This window comes from Hibiscus syriacus, unplaced genomic scaffold (genome assembly GCF_006381635.1).
Source record: "Hibiscus syriacus cultivar Baekdansim isolate YM2019G1 unplaced genomic scaffold, ASM638163v2 tig00013808_pilon, whole genome shotgun sequence".
Classification (NCBI taxonomy): domain Eukaryota; kingdom Viridiplantae; phylum Streptophyta; class Magnoliopsida; order Malvales; family Malvaceae; genus Hibiscus; species Hibiscus syriacus.
The window spans coordinates 654,662-671,554 of NW_024062310.1; the positions used below are offsets into that span (position 1 = coordinate 654,662).

A 16,893-nucleotide genomic window follows, 5' to 3' on the forward strand; every position below is an offset into this window, starting at 1 on the left:
TAATTACATAATAAAGAATTACTAAAAATATAAACATACCATCTACTATCCAAACGCAATTATATTATCATACCATCATTTATTATACCACGTATGAGACAATATAAATCATAATAATACCATATTAAGATACAATTATATACATCCTCGTTATGTCTTGTTTAAGCCCATATACACTATTGAGAACCCAAGGTATACGAGTATTATGAGGTTGTACACACGTATGCTGTCACCACAGCTCAATGAATGTCCCGAAGGACCTATCCAGAGGTCATAAAGATCTTCTGTAACTATCCAGAGGTCATAAAGATCCTCGGTAACTATCTATAGGTCATAAAGATCCTCGGTAATTATCCAAAGGTCATAAAGATCCTCGGTAACTATCCAGAGGTCATAAAAATCCTCGGTAACTGTCCATAGGTCCCGAAGAACCTAGGTAAACTATCCATATGTTCCTTAGAACATAGGTATACTGTCCATATGTCTCGAAAGACATAGGTAGTTCTTTAACTCTTGGCATGCCAACTATACCTACAGTTCTCATAACTCATATCATATATATATACTGTAACATATCAATACATCTGCTCATTCATACATATAAACCATAACAAACACATCACACACACTTCATATACCTAATATAGATATCCCGTAACTCATTCAATCCCATATGACACATACATTCATATATAAGCTCTAATCTAGAAAATAGACTTACCACAATCCGCACAGTATATCCCATAATGCATATGGTATGAATTTATATCATCTTTAATAATATTGAATGAATCATGTATCAAGATATTAAATCTAGACTTATCGCAAGTCTAGAACTGAATATACTAACATAATCATGTTATGCATATGCACTCACCTTAGCCTTGTTTGAATTGAATCAATTCTAACCCTTGGATTACTTTGAAGCAAAGTCACGTTCAATATCTACATAATAATACATTGATACATATCAATATCCAATTAATATACTCTAATCTATCATTTCTTAGACCAAAAGAAAGGTTTATTTCTATTTCCCTTGAAGTGCATCGATGCATTCAACAGTGCATTGATGCATTCAATAGTGCATCGATGCATTCTTTAGTATGTGCATTGATGCAGTACCCGTACATTGATGCACAAATCACCTTCGATGTTTTCATTTAAGGGGATGCATCGATGCACTCCTTATGCATCGATGCACCAATTGCATTCGATGTCTCCATTTTAATAGGTACATCGATGCACTTCCTGTGCATCGATACACACTGAACAATTTCTAGAGATTTACCCTTGATGCATCAGTGCACCTTGAATGTGCATCGATGCACATAGCTCAGAATTCATTTTAAATCCCGAGAATCTGCTCAAAACAACTCAAATGCTTCATCTTTCATCCCCTTTCATGTTCTTAACTCTTATACACTTATTTAAACTAATTAATACCCATTCAATATCTCTTACACTTGAAAACCCATTCCTCCACATAGAATTTAAGAATTTCACTCAAATTCCCATATGATATAATTCTGATTCTAACCCTTCATATCCCTTAATCAAGTTAGGGACAAGTCAAATTCAACTTCCAATTCTCAATATAAACTTTATTTCGATATTTCATTCAAAAACTCCAAATCTTTAAATCCTCCTAAACTCTTCATCTTGTTGTTTTAAAGAAAATTAAGCTTTCCTTAATCTTACTTAGCATCTAATAATCAAAACTAAACTTAAATTTCAGCACATAATCGCTCAAGAGAAAACTCACCTTTGCTTGGCTTCACACGTGAAGAAGAAGAAAAAAAGAAGAAGAGAACTCTGGAAACCTCTAAACTTTGTTTCCTTCATTCCACGTGTATCTATATATACCATATATTATTATTATATTTTTCTTTTCTTTGCAAATAACCATACTATCCTTTTATTCCTCATTCTTTTCAATTTGATCTTACACCTCATTTCTCATATAAGTCTTTAAACCACTCAATTATTCTAATTTAAATCACCAAATTTTGAAACCTTACAATTTAGTCACTAACCCGGTATTGAGGATGTTATATTTCCATTGTTCAATGTTCAAATAATTCAGGTTCTTGCGAAGAGGCATAAACTAATCCCCAATTGTTTTGTTTGTGTGGCCCGTTTTACAGAATCTAAGAAACCTAATTATCCTTTTTGTTCCCTTCACCCACACACATGTATGTGTGTGTATATATTGGAAAAAAAACGGATAAATATCATTAATATCATTTTTATTTATGGTCCGTTTGATTCACGGAAATTAAATTTTGAAAATAATTTTCGTAACATGACTTACATTTTATGAAAAATAAATTTTAAAAATTATTTTACGAAATTTGGATAATATCGTGTAAATTATTTTTCACTTATTGATAAATTTTTTAAAAACTATGTATTACAAATATTGAATACGGTAAATAATATTATTAATTATAAAATAATTAATAATATTATTTTTAAATAGTAAAATAATTCATTTAATGTTATTTATGTAAATAATATTATTAAAATAGTATTTTTATATTTTTATAGAATAAAAACACTTAGACTATTATATTTTATTAAAATTAAAAATTTAAAAATTATATTAATTATTTATTATATTAAAAATATTATATTATTAATTATATTAATTATTTATTAAAATAAAAATATTATTATAATATTAAAATTAAAATTTTAAATTATATTCTGAAAATTATTAGTAATCTATTTTAAATATTTAATAATTAAATAATAATATTTTATGAGAGTAATAAATAAATTAATTTTATAGATAATTTATCATATATTATTAAAATAAAAATAATATCATATATTATTATAATATATTATTTTATAAAATTCTTTTAACCAGGAAAATAAATTACATTAACTTTTTGTTTTCTACTAACCGAACACTAAAAAATAATGAAAATATTTTTCTGAAAGCCAATTACAATAAAACAAAAAAAAAACCCTTAGATTTTAATCGTAAGTCATTTTTTATTTTGATATTCCTCGTTAAATTCAATAGTTCATTTAATAAAATTGTGATATGACATAGTATAATAATAATTTAGTCTCAAAATTTACACATCTTATCAAATTGGTTTTAATACGAAATAATTTAATAAATCTTTAATATTTAAAAATTAGGCCATCTTAGTTTTAATTAAATGAAACAATAAACTTTCTCTTTATGGCTATCTTAGTTTTAATTCTCTCTTGTCCAAGTTCTAGAGGTAGAAGTTATAATTAGGGGTGAGCATTCGATCGAATCGAGTCAAAAATTTTTAAATTATTCGAGTTGATGAGTCTTATTTTACAACTTTGAGTTGACTTGACATTTTTTCGAGTCGATTCGATTTTTCGAGTTTCTGTTTAAATATAATTATAAATATTTATAATATTATAATATTATTTGATTCCAATTTAAGTGATTTTCTATAATCATATATTAAGTACAAATATTTTCTTCATATTTCTTTCATATGTGATATACATATATCATACAAAGTCCAAAGACTCGACTCAAACTTGAAAATAAATCCATTAATTACTAAAAATTTTGAGTTATTCGAGTTGCATTTTACAACTCGATTTGAACTTGAAATTTTTTCGTGTCGAGATTATGAAATTGCAACTCTCAATTCAAATCAAGTTTGTTTGAGTCGAATTGAGTTAAAAAAAATTCGATTTTTCGAATTGAATCGAGTTTTGCTCACACCTAGTTATAATAATAAGGTTTAATATAAAAATAATTACTCAAATTATATCTTAAGTTGACTTTAGGTGTTTAAAGAATTTTTTGTTAAAAAATGTGCATAATATTTTCTATGTTACCCTTTTAGATATCTATAGTAGAAAACGTTATGTGACATATGTCATGTATATTATTTTTTGATTTTTTTTTAAATTAAAATTATTATTAATTTAATAAAAACTCAAATTTTTTTGAAATTACAAAAAACTCTAAAATCCTAAAAGTAATATTTTAAATAAATTATTTCATTATTAAATATTAGACAGATTAGTGGCATAATCTAACATAATAATAATTTTAATAATTAATATTTACGCAATTTTTAAATTTAGTTTTAACTGAAATAATCCAATAAATTTAATCATTTATATTTAAAAATTTAAAAGTGCACGAACCAAACGATATCGGTGGTAAATGAATTATTGTTATTCCTTGAGGCTTTGGTTCGAGCACCAAAAGTATTAGGGGTGTGAACGTTTAATGTCAAATAATTGAGAGTTATCTTTGAACATATACTACCTTATACGTAGGGATGGCAAACGGGCGGGTCGGGTGCGGATACCCCCTCCCCCATCCCCATACCCACCTAATATTTTTCAATCCACCACCAGACCACCACCCATGATGGGTACAAATTTTCAAATCCACACCCGCCCACGCGGGTACATTTTCAAATCCATCCCCACACCCACTACCCACTAGCGACATACCCATCTAGACCTGCCTGACATCAAACTAATGAGATGTTGGAGTTGGTTCCCAGACAGTTCGTGATGGGATAGCAACGCATGCTTCAATTTGTCAGAGGAGTGGCTCTACGAATGTTATGGAGACAGATTGTAGGGAGCATGTAGTCGTACAACTGGATTGTTGAGTTGCTTTCGATGTTAATGCTTATAGTGCGCCTAATATAGGTTTTGAGGTGCTAGAGAATATGGAAACTGCTGCTTTTGATGTTAATGCATATAGTACGACAAACTTGTGTTTGGATGGACATCATGGGCTAAAGAACATGGAAAGTGACGTGGTTAGTGGGATTATGAGTTTAATCAAAGAGTCGAATATTTCCCTAATTAAAGATCAGATTAAAGACTAAATATCCTTAATATTTGGTTAAATTATATGTTATATATTATACAATATTAAAATTTATAAATTAGTCTCTAAAATTACACCTAAATTCATAATGGTCCAAAATTTAATAGATATTTAGCTGAGCGGGGCTGATGCGGGGCGGGTAATGTCTCAAACTCATTACCTGCCCACCACCCACGATGGGTACCACTTTATAAATCCACACCCGCCCATTACCCGCTAAAATTATACCCATCCCCGCTCCAATTGGAACGGATGCGGTGCGGAATCCACGAAACTGCACTCGTTTGCCATCCCTACTTATACGTATCCCAGATTAATAAAAAAAAATTACCAGTTACATGTTATATTATTTTCCTATTACTTTTATGGTATGAAAATAATTTAATAGTTACATGCTACTATTATATGATAAAATATAATTATTCATCAACTGTTTTGATATGATGAGCTTATTTGGTTTGGTTGTATCGTAAAAAAAAATTAACTGTATATAATTTTTAAATATAAATAGTTAAATTTGTTGAGTTGTTTTAAATTAAGACTAAATTATTGGAATGTATAAATTTTGGGACTAAAAATGTTATTATATGAGACTGCATTAAAAGTCCATTTCATCGTTAACTATGCGATGACCTATTTGTAATAATATTTTAATTAAGTGACCTGTTTGTGATCAATTCCGTATTTAAGTGATCTTGAATGTAATTTACTCTAATAACAATGACTCTCCGTCTCGAAATTCTTCAACAAACAAAACTTTGTCAGTACCCTCCAAAAATGGAATCCCGTTTCCCGGGAAAATCTTGCCCCTCAATCAACCCCGAAATAAAATTTACCCCCCCCCCCCAAAAAAGAATCCTTCAGATTTTTATATCCCAACTCCCCATCCCCCAACTTTCAGAAGCTACATCATCGCTTCAAAACCCCAAACCATTTCTCTCTTTCTCTCTCCTTTTCCTCTATATCCCTCGCTCATTCACACAAACGCCGACCCATTGTAGAGGAACATCTCCGTAGCTTTGTTTCGACATCGAGATTACTCGATCTACTGGCCACGATTGCCACGATTTCCGTCGTTGAAACCGCTATCGATATGTCGTTATCATGTTCCGATCGCTTCACGGACTTGCTCTGCGCCGAGGATTCCGACGAGGTGTTATCCGGCGATTCGCCGTCGTTTTCGTCGGAGCTGGAGTCTCCGGTGACTTCCATCGAGGAATCCTCCATCGATGGCTTCATCGAAGACGAAACGAACTTCGTCCCCGGATTCGATTACTTGGCTCGGTTTCAGTGTCAATCTCTTGAAGCGTCGGCTCGAGAGGAATCTGTTGCATGGATTCTGAAGGTACAAACAATCTCTGTTCTTCGATATTACAATAATACAACTGGCGCACGTTAGTTTAAAAGTTTAAAAGTTCTGCTAAAATGCACACAGAAGCCGATTGATGGACGGAGATGATTAATAATTGATTGGCCGGCTGTTACTTTCAACTTTTTCTCTTCCTTTCAAGTAATGCTGATAATCTCTTTTTGTTTGTTTGCAGGTGCAAGCATACTACAATTTGCAGCCTTTGACGGCCTATCTTTCCGTTAACTATTTGGATCGGTTTTTGTATTCCCGCCGCTTGCCGGTGAGCTCTTCTTTCCGCCACCGTTAACTTTTAGTAAAGGATTTATTAGGTGGACAAGGGAAACGGAATCATTAAATTTTCTCTTTTTGATGCAACTATTTGCCTTTTCAACAACAGTAGATTTTTATTTTTGAAGTTTTAACAACAATGAAATTTTGAAAAGGACACGAGTAACTCAGTGATTAATTAAAATAAAACATGTATTTAAGTTTTATGATCAGTAACTTGATGTAAATATGTTCATTGTATTTTTTCAAAGAAAAAGTAATATTGTTTTTCTACTATTCAGCAAAATAGTGGGTGGCCATTGCAACTCTTATCTATTGCTTGCTTGTCGTTAGCGGCGAAGATGGAGGAACCTCTTGTTCCATCTCTTATAGATCTTCAGGTATATAATAACATTGCTTCTTCTATCAACAACAAATTTTTTAGTAAACTTTTAGCAATCGTTAGAAAGTATTGTAATTCCAACAAAATGATGCATTTCTGCAGGTAGAGGGAGCGAAATACATTTTTGAACCAAAAACAATTCAAAGAATGGAACTGCTTGTGCTGACGGTTCTGGATTGTAGACTGCGATCAGTAACGCCGTTCAGTTTCATTGACTTCTTTGCATGCAAGCTCGACCCAACCGCTACTTTTCTGCGCTTCTTGATTTCAAGGGCCTCGGATATTATTTTATCCAATATCAAAGGTACTGCTATCATCATCATCAATTCTATTATATTTCGTTCGGTTGATATCGTATATGATCCGACATTCATATTTATTTTGATGCTGTGAACAGAGGCGAGATTTCTAGAGTATCGGCCGTCAAGCATTGCTGCGGCGGCGATACTTTGCGCAGCCAACCAAATCCCAAACTTGTCTCTTTTCAATCCCGTACATGCGGAGTCATGGTGTGATGGACTAAGCAGGGTATGTTCAATTAACTAATGTTCACACTGAGAAATTGCCGTAAAATTCCATCCAATATGGTAAAACAAAAATCCAAAATTTGCAGGAGAAAATCCTAAGCTGCTACAGGTTAATGCAAGAGCTTGTGGAAGACAATGCGAGGAGGAAACAACCAAAGGTCTTACCACAGCTTCGAGTAACGATCCGAGGCCGAGTCACTCATCTTCCTCATCTTTTCATCACCTTCATACAAAGGAGAATTAAATAACTGGATGATGACAGAAACTGCAAGTAAGAAAAGAAAAAAAAATAGAAAAATGGTGGCCCGAGTTGTGTAGAAACCTAAATACATATATAATTTTGGTGAAGGGTCAGGGTTTGAGAGTAAATCGACATGCAAGAGTATATACGTATGTGCATGTAAAAAAAGAAAAAAGATGAGAGTTTGGCGAGTTTGCAGGTATATTAAACATAATTTGGTTGGTGGAAATGGGTTTGCAGATTCTCGAGGGAGCTGTGGGGGGGGGGGGGTTGTGGTATAGATATTTTATTGTTTTATTGTGATGGGTGGTCCCTTAGGCCGAAAGCAGAGAGAGACTAGGTTTGGCCGATTTAGGGATAAAAAACGTTCAAGTTTAGGGTTGAGTGGATTGTGGCATAGATATTTTATTGTTTATGTGTTTTTTTTTGGCGGGAAATGCCCCTCTTTTTATCATTCATCTTCTTATCTTTCCATGGTTATCAAAATTGGACCGGTTGAACCGTGAATCGGTGGTCTGTCTGGTCCGGTTACCTCATAAAACCGGATTGGCAATGAACCAGCTTAAAATCGATAGAATCGGGGTAAACCGGCTGAAAATCGGTTTGAACTGTCGGTTCACTTTTTTTCTTTTAAAAAAAAATTAAATCAAACGACGTCTTTTGTTCAACGAGCCGAGTCAAATTCCAGTATTATTGAGCTCGACTCGAACTCGAAAACTTTAAAAGTAAGCTCAACTCGACTAAAAAAACTCACGAGCTAATAATTATCAAGTTCAACTCGAACTCGAAATATAATATTAAAACTTGAACTCAAAAAGGCTCGAATTCAAAAAAAATTAGAAATTCAATTGAAGCTTAAAATTTGAGTTAATTGAAGCGAAAGAATAATTCGTTCTGTGCTCTCCAAAAGGCTCCATGATTTTGAATGTCAAATTACCTCTATTATTTATAGAAGTAAGTTGGGATGTTCTTCTATGTTTCTTAGCCATGTGGGATTGTATTGTTCTCATATTTTTACTCTTTAAACTTCTGGAATGCTCTTCTATGTTTCTTAGCCATGTGAGATTGTTTTTTTAAAACAATTAAACCAAATGACATCATTTGTTATGCTTTTTTTAAACCCTAATTTTATTTTTTTGATTATAGTTATATAATTATATTTATTATTTAATATGTTTTACCTTAAATATTATGTTGTAGTTGATTTGAATAATTTTGTTTCACTTGATTTTATGGTTTTTAATTTATATATGTTATGACTTGTGATATTTTTATACATTTTAATATTGTAAACTTAAAAAAAGTGTTACATATATATTAATATTGCTTTGAATATTATGTAAAATTTAAAAAAAAAATTATTTTATATAAAATTCGGTTTAATCGCGGTTGAACCCGATTGAGCCAGTGAACCAGTACCTTCATCGGTTCAATGTCCGATCCGATTTTAAAAACACTGGTTCTTTCTACATGTTACGTCGTGCGTGTGATGGTGACACGTGTATGCATATATATATATATATATATATATATATCCCTCTTTATCTTTTTGTTTTTTTAAAAGTTCCTCTAGAGGAGGAAAATCTGTTTCATGACCAGTTTTTGGTCCATAAACAAATATAAGGTCTTTGGGGCCTTTTTTAAGCTTGTTGTATTACACCCGTGAATAAATAAAGACCGGATTATAATATCATTCTCTCTCGTTTCAAACCACTCTTTACATCCTTTTGTTTTTCCTCTTAATTGACATTACACAATTTGTATGCAAATTCCAAGGCAAAAATTAAATGAACGAAGAGAAGTTCGCGGAGGCATGAGTGAAGGGACTAGGACTTGGGTCCCGCAGGCAATAAAGACGGTTCAATTTCATGAACATGATCCCCCTCATGTCCTGGCCACGGTTGCCAATTTCTCACTGCTCATCGCCCCCATCATGCCAACCTGGTGTCCTCTCTTCCATCTTAAATATCTCCTTCCACATATAAAAAAGGTTTATGCCGACATTACATGCACGGGAAGAAAAAAGTTTTGTTCAATTCGACCAAAACTAGTTTTCTTATACTAAAAAAAGTAATTTTGTTCTCCTTAAACATGATAGGTTCAAATAGTTACTCTACAATTATGTGTTATTAATAATTAATTATTTTTAAATAATTATTAATTTATAATCACTTTAAACTATTTAAATAAAAAAAGTTTGGACAACAATGGCACTATAAAAAGTGGATCATAAAAACTTTCTTTATAACCTTATCATGCCAGTTCACTCCCCCCTCATTACACGTGGCGTCTTACTGTATTGGCCAGGGTGAAAGGAAATCCGACACAAGGTGACGATTATTCAGTAGTGCTATTTTATCCAACTCACTTGGACTCGTTCATAATTCACCTTCTCACCATGTATATTCTTCTTCTCACCATGTATATTCTTCCCCGTAGATTAAGGGATGCAAGGACCACAACCCATTCTCGTATAACAATAATGTCAACTTCATTATTGACATTAATTGATGACCAAATATGGTTTAATACTATATACTTCTATTATAAATGAGAGTGTATATACATGGAATTCCACGTATACCAAAGATTTAACATATTTCACAAACCCAGTGTATTATCAAAACTCTCCCAACTTCCTCATATAATTATCATAATTTCAAAGGATAAGATTTATTCTGTTTTTATAGTCAGTTTCAAACATATTCTATATTTAAAGAGCTGATTACTTACACGTACGCTAACAAAATTATTTCTTAAATTATTTTACCTAAAAAACTTAATAACTAAATAATATTGAACCATTACAATCATAAAAAATATAACTTATTATTCATTAAAACTTGAACCAATACAGAACATTCTCCTTTTTATGGCCAAACCCTAGCTAGCTTTTATTATACTTGTTTTTCAACAGTGTGAATTCGATTATGAAACGTGTCAGAATCCAGTTGAGCAATAAAATTACGAAGAATCCATTTATATAATACTGTGCGAGGGCAGCCATTCACCAATCCTTTGATGGGAATTGGTGCTTTCTCATTGGTACAGAAAGGGTGGGAGCCATGAAGATTTGGGAGTATTATCAACCCAAAAAGACACCATCTTCCCCACTAAAAACGTCACATTATAACTAAATCCAAACATTAATTCGATTACTATATTTAATCCCCCACAGCCAAGTTGGATTAATCCACAAATGGGACAGATAATAGGCCAAGCTGTTGATGAAAATATATTTGAATTTATATGGGAAAATAAGTAGGTGTTAATACTAAACAGCAAGGGCCGTATTACAAAATATCCCTTGAGACTGCATCGGGAATCTTGTGCGCTGGTAATACTAAACAGTTTCATTATATTATTTTAACGACGGGGATGATGGGGTGGAGCGTATAAACGTAACTCTCGATGTGGGGGCATCGATAAAGATGTACCATTTTGGGAGATAGCTTTTAACGAAAGAAGATTTGGAATTTGTGAGCAACCGGTTCCCACCACTATTCCTTCCCTACCCCATTATCATCAAACACCAATATGTTATGGGAGTTTGTTTGTTTTTCTTTCATTTTTCACCATCATTCCACCCTTTAACACCATGTGTTGTTCCATGTTACATATGAATTCAGATAGGTATGTTCAAGTAATTGTGTTGATTTTTATTATTTTTTTTGGAAATAATCATGATAAAAATCGTTATTGGTTAACTTTCAAAATATGTTGTTGATGTAATATATTCACATGTACTTAATCGATGACATGATACATGTCATATTATCACTTTGGATGATGTGACTCATGTCATGTCATCATTTTGATGATATAATATTTGACATATTAACAATTAAATACATATGAAAAAATTATATGAACAAGATTTTCATCCAACAAGAAATATTTTGACAAAAATGAGGTTAAAGTATTTTAAAAAAAAAGAACATGGAGTAAAATAATTATTTAAACAAACGTTGAAGGACTCACTTTGTTATTATGTCATCAGAATAATATTTATATCAGAATATCCCAAAAAAAAACTCTTCCTTTTAACTCTAAAACTGATGTTTAAAGTGAGGAATCCAAAGTATAAAGCCCAGAACCCAAAATTTCTTTTCACCTCCCCTATATATGAAAAGTGAAGGGATAAGGAGGGTGCAGAATCTAGGTAACTCTTTTACCAACCGAGGTCGTACCGTCGTGGGGTTCTCTGTAAAAGTTTCATATTGGACCCCTCCTTAATGCTAAATAGTTCAAAAGCTAGAATGATATGCTGAAATTTCCCAGATTTGGTTTTTAATTTGCTGCTGAATTCAAGACACTGTCATTCCCCTCCAACTGTCCCCATCGAAGCACGCTAAAGGAAAAAGGAGCAGTGTACGTATTACATCTTTGATCATATCTGTAGCCCTTCACATACGTACCTGAGATGAAATCCATATTTTATCTCTTTAATTATGTGAACATGGACCGCCATATATAAAAGATGTTTGTCGTGGTAGAGGTATGGAGTGGAGTGAAGTGTCCGAGAGGCCCTGTTTTGGGGTTCCCAAGTCACAATTCTAGGGGGTCTTTGGGTACTCCCGAGGGAGCGTTGTTGCTGCTCTTTAGTTAGCTATTGTCATAGTGCCTGAACCCCTCGACTCCCAAGAATGGATAACTTAGAAAACATATTGTATGTATGTATAGTGTTCACTTCACATGTCATATGCTTAGGATATTTACATTATCATGGTATAATCATTTAAAATATTATTTATGAGTCGATTAATCTAGATTCAATGAACGGTCTTTTTAATTCAGGTTGTTTTATAAATAATATTAATATTTAGATTCTAAACGTTTTTAAATGAATTAACGTTGCATCCTTATAATCTACCAATAGATCGTGTGTACGAAAATATCTTAATTTGTATGACACTTCTGATCTATTGTTGTCAAGAAAATGTAGAACATTTGGTTGATTATAGAAAAAGGCATTAGAATGTGTCAATTGCATATATATATAGAGATTGGAAACGTCGTGTCTAAGATTTGTTTTCTTTGAAAAAACTAGTTATCACATTGCTTTAATGCACAAGGTCCAGTGGCAGATCTAGAAATTTAAAAATATGATCCAAAATTTTAATTTTTTTCTTAAAAATAATGGGTATGCAAAAATTGTAATTTTTTTCCTTAACACATTAAGCTAAATTTAACCACTTTTCCAAAATAATGGGGATGCACTTGGCCCTTATGGGGGCTTAGTGCATCTGCCACTGCAAGGTCCCTCCTAGGGATGACAATGGATCCTGGATCCGACCCGAATACGTATATCCATATCCGTTTTATAGGATCTGGATCCTAAAATTTTGGACCCTACAGATCCGGACCAGATCTAGATCCTCTGATTAAAATCCGGATCCGAATATAACACTAAGATACCAGTATGGACTCATTTACCCGTTTATAGAAAAGATCACCTTTGATTTTAACATATATTATACATATATGTATATATATGACATAATAGTTTTTAAAAAAATATATAGATATTTTATAGACAAGAGATACATGAGTTCTTATAGGGTTGAGTTCTTATAGGTTTTAAATTCGGCTTATGACAATATAATGTCTCATGATATATATTTTTTAATGTTTGTGTAATTGTATGGAGTTTTTTTTAGACTTAATTTATCTTTTTTATTATGTTGCTAGTTTTATTGAAATTAATCTTTCCTCCATTGGAGATGCAATGTGAAATTAGTCAATAACAATTTTATTATGTTAAAAAATAGGTCGAATTGTCGTTTTTGAACATACCCATTTTGAACATGTTTTAGACACGAATCCTTGAGATCTGTTGGATCTGGATATGGGTCTCAATTTTCTAGACCCGCATATCCGGGACAGGTCTGGATCCAAGAAATAAAAATGGATCTAAATTTGGGTCTAGTTCGATCTGGTTCAAATCCGGCCCGCTGCGATCCCTACTCCCTCCATTTGCAACACACCCTTTTCCACTACCTTTTGAATTTTGTTTAAACACTTTCTGCCTTCTAATTGGGTTTTAAATTGACTTGTTTTAAATTTGTTGAATTAAAAATTATAATTATTTAAATAAAAGTATTATCAAGTGAAAGAAAAATGAGATTATTATCTGTATCCCAATAATAGAAATGGGCGAAGTATTTCAGGTTTGGCAATTGACACCCAAGCCTAGACCACCTACAACACCTACCTAATTGGGCTCAAGTTATTACATATACAAATGGGTTGTAACTTTATCAGTTGTGTTGAACAAAATAAGCCTAAATGGCCCCAATCGACATATTGCAATTAGGGGTGTTCAAAAATAGTTGATCTGATCTGTCGATCAGGTAATAAATTGGGCTATTCTTTTATTAAAAAAAATTCAAGTTTTCTATCTTTAACCGGCTCGACAATTATCGGGTCGGGTCCGGATTACAAAATTAATTTTTTTCAGGTATCCGATTATATTTATTTATATATATATATTACTATTACATATTTAATTATTAATTTTTTTTAATTAATATGGGATAAGTACAAGGCAATATTTATTCAAAGATAAATTCTCAACTTTTTGACATAGATTGCTCATACCCTAACATTTATGGTGCTCTAATCCAGGTCCTCAAAAATAACAATAATTCTTTCATTACGGAGACTATTTGGTTTGTTCTTAATTTAAACTAATAATTTATATATTAAATTAAACTAATAAAATTTAAAAAAAAAACTCCCAAAAAAATTACTTTTAAATTTTATGTTTAAATGTTAGAGTATGTAATTCAAATATTTAAATTTGAGTATTTTTTAAAATTAATAATTTGAAAATGATAAAAAATCGAATACCCTATTATCCGAATTGCGGATACCCGTAAAATCCACGTATCCGATTATCGGGTACCCATAACACTTGGACTGAAACACACGCCGACTAATCAAGTACCCGAGGACCCAGGTATCCGGAACTTCGAGTACCCGAAGACCCGAGTACTCGGATTTGATCACCCTTGATTGCAACCTTGAAGGAGGGTAGAGTGTACATGATAGCCGGTGCAGTGATGAACGGCAGCTGTTGTTTTAGAAGGGCGGTGTGTTGGGAAAGAGACACAGGTGAAGGCTCGGGTGACATCGAAAACACGTTGACCAAATATGGAGAGAAGGGAATAGAGCAGCCAATTGTTTGGCCAGATTGGCGCTTGAAAAACCTGAGGGTCTTCACGAGCTTGATGAACCGCCGGGGGAGATAGCAACAAATCTCCACTCTGATAGATTAGGAATACATTTTCTCAGGAAGTAATTGTGCTTCGAGACGTTTCGTCTACTGTACCCAAAAAAATTATGATTATTTGTTTTGAAGAAATAAGAAGTAATTAAATTTCAGGGTAAATTATATATTTAGTACTTAAACTATCATTTTTATCTATTTTAGTATTTTAAACTTTTAATTTTTTTAAAAATCATGTCTAATGTTTAGTTTTTATTTCATTTTAGTATCTTACTATTAAAACTTTAACGCACTTAATATTTAAACTATCAATTTTGGTTTGTTTTAGTAACTAAACTTTAGTTTTTTTCAAAGTTAGCGTTAAGTTTTTAACGGAGGTATTAAAAAGAAACAAAAATTAAACTTTAGGTATGATTTTGAAAAAATTAAAAGATTAAGTATCAAAACAGATCAAACTGATAGTTTAGATACTCAATGCATAATTTACCCTAAATTTTTTCACGTATAATGTAATCATTATGACAAATCTAAGTTACCATCTTCATTCATATGAGTGAATTTCTATTTTTTAATTTCCTCCATATTTTTGGGGTCTTCATGATGAAACTGTTATTGATTACCACTCTCAAACCCAATCAGATCTTTACAAGACATAACCCGAAAAACAAAACAATATTAGCTTGCAGACTCAGAGATGCTCTGTAATGAAGGCCGCCATGATTTTGAGCTCATCGCCGGCGCTTTACTCGGGCGTCGTCCTTCATGCTCCGTCGTCACCTGCGTCTGCAAGTTCCCTTGTTCATGCTCCAACTTTTCATTTGATTTCAGGAGTTGTTGTTGCCTCTTCGTTTTCGCATATTTCTTCGCCTTCAGAACCTCCATAACCTCTGCAAAACACACAAACCATCAGTCTCTTAATCAAAAACAAGTAAAAGAAAAAGGAACATGAAGCAATAATCAGGGTCCGGTGAAAAAAAAAGACCTTGAGAAGTGATGAGCCGATAAGCATGGCCGAGGGCGAGCCTATCACGAGGACGAAGAAGCTTGACGCGAGTGAAACGCGCCGCCTTGTCACCATCTTGATCGGATACAGGTAACGGAATGATGAGCGAAACATAATAACCCGGATTAATTCTCATGACTTCACTCGCCGGAACCGACCAGTACAACCTCTCGATCTTCCCACAGGGATGTTGAATCACCAACACAGCGGCATCGATGGCCTGACAATTCCCCATTACGACGCAAATCGAAAGAGGAGAAAGATTGAAGAAGAAAAGGAGGGGAAGGAGCAGCCGTCTCTTTCTAGCCAGCTGATACGTACAAATAACAAGAGCGTGAATGAAGCAGGTCGTCCCTCTGCTCATAAACGCCACATTAATAATAATGAGGTTTTAAGGGTTGTTATTAGATTACGATTGTTACTAAATCAAATGTTCATATGTATAAATAATTATCATTGACAACTTTAAGGCATGACGAATTGACACAGGCACTAGGCCTCGGAAAGCGGTACGACCTCCACGTGGAGATTTTTTTACAGAGTCTGTACTAGCAGGCTTAGGTCTTTGGCTGTGGACGAGGTCACATGATCATTCATAGGGATGGCAAACGGGTACAATTTCGTGGATTCCGCACCGCACCCGCTCCAATTGGAGCGGGGATGGGTATAATTTTAGTGGGTAGTGGACGGGTGTGGATTTAGAAAGTGGTATCCGTCGCAGGTAGTGGGCGGGTAATGGGTTTGACACCTTACCCGCCCCGCATCTGCCTGCCCCACATCCGCCCGCCCATCTAAATATCCATTACATTTTGGACATTATGAATTTAGGTGTAATTTTAGAGACTAATTTATAAATCATAATATTGTATAAGATATAACTTGTTATTTAACCAAATATTAGGGATAAGTTAAGTTTATGCATAATTTTTTTTCCTTTCAAACCTCTCATTTTCATTACTGCGCCGATCTTCAAAGGTAGTTTGGGTTCTACGTATTTCTCAATTTTATA

At 33.1% G+C, this 16,893-nt stretch overlaps 2 protein-coding genes across 2 annotated transcripts; one reads left to right on the plus strand and one right to left on the minus strand.

The window, feature by feature from the left end:
• Nucleotides 1-361: 361 nt before the first annotated feature.
• LOC120206509 lies at nt 362-16,208 on the minus strand. The gene is made up of 3 exons (XM_039206145.1): nt 15,864-16,208; nt 15,513-15,768; nt 362-372 (listed from the first exon to the last, which is right to left on the minus strand). Exons 1-2 carry the CDS (start codon nt 16,117-16,119, stop codon nt 15,557-15,559), a joined length of 468 nt encoding a protein of 155 aa, XP_039062076.1. The 5' UTR covers nt 16,120-16,208; the 3' UTR covers nt 362-372; nt 15,513-15,556.
• Nucleotides 5,906-7,859, plus strand: LOC120206508 (cyclin-D1-1-like). Its single transcript, XM_039206144.1, has 6 exons — nt 5,906-6,206; nt 6,406-6,492; nt 6,782-6,880; nt 6,985-7,186; nt 7,280-7,410; nt 7,496-7,859. Exons 1-6 carry the CDS (start codon nt 5,955-5,957, stop codon nt 7,655-7,657), a joined length of 933 nt encoding a protein of 310 aa, XP_039062075.1. The 5' UTR covers nt 5,906-5,954; the 3' UTR covers nt 7,658-7,859.
• Nucleotides 16,209-16,893: the final 685 nt, after the last annotated feature.

Excerpts from the sequence above, each read along its gene's own strand:
- LOC120206508 (XM_039206144.1), top strand. The coding sequence starts at position 5,955 with ATGTCGTTATCATGTTCCGATCGCTTCACGGACTTGCTCTGCGCCGAG. Across the intron at positions 6,493-6,781 it reads TGTATTCCCGCCGCTTGCCG|CAAAATAGTGGGTGGCCATT; the intron begins GTGAGCTCTTCT and ends TCTACTATTCAG. Across the intron at positions 7,187-7,279 it reads TATTTTATCCAATATCAAAG|AGGCGAGATTTCTAGAGTAT; the intron begins GTACTGCTATCA and ends TGCTGTGAACAG.
- LOC120206509 (XM_039206145.1), bottom strand. The coding sequence starts at position 16,119 with ATGGGGAATTGTCAGGCCATCGATGCCGCTGTGTTGGTGATTCAACAT. Across the intron at positions 15,769-15,863 it reads TCGGCTCATCACTTCTCAAG|AGGTTATGGAGGTTCTGAAG; the intron begins GTCTTTTTTTTT and ends TGTGTTTTGCAG.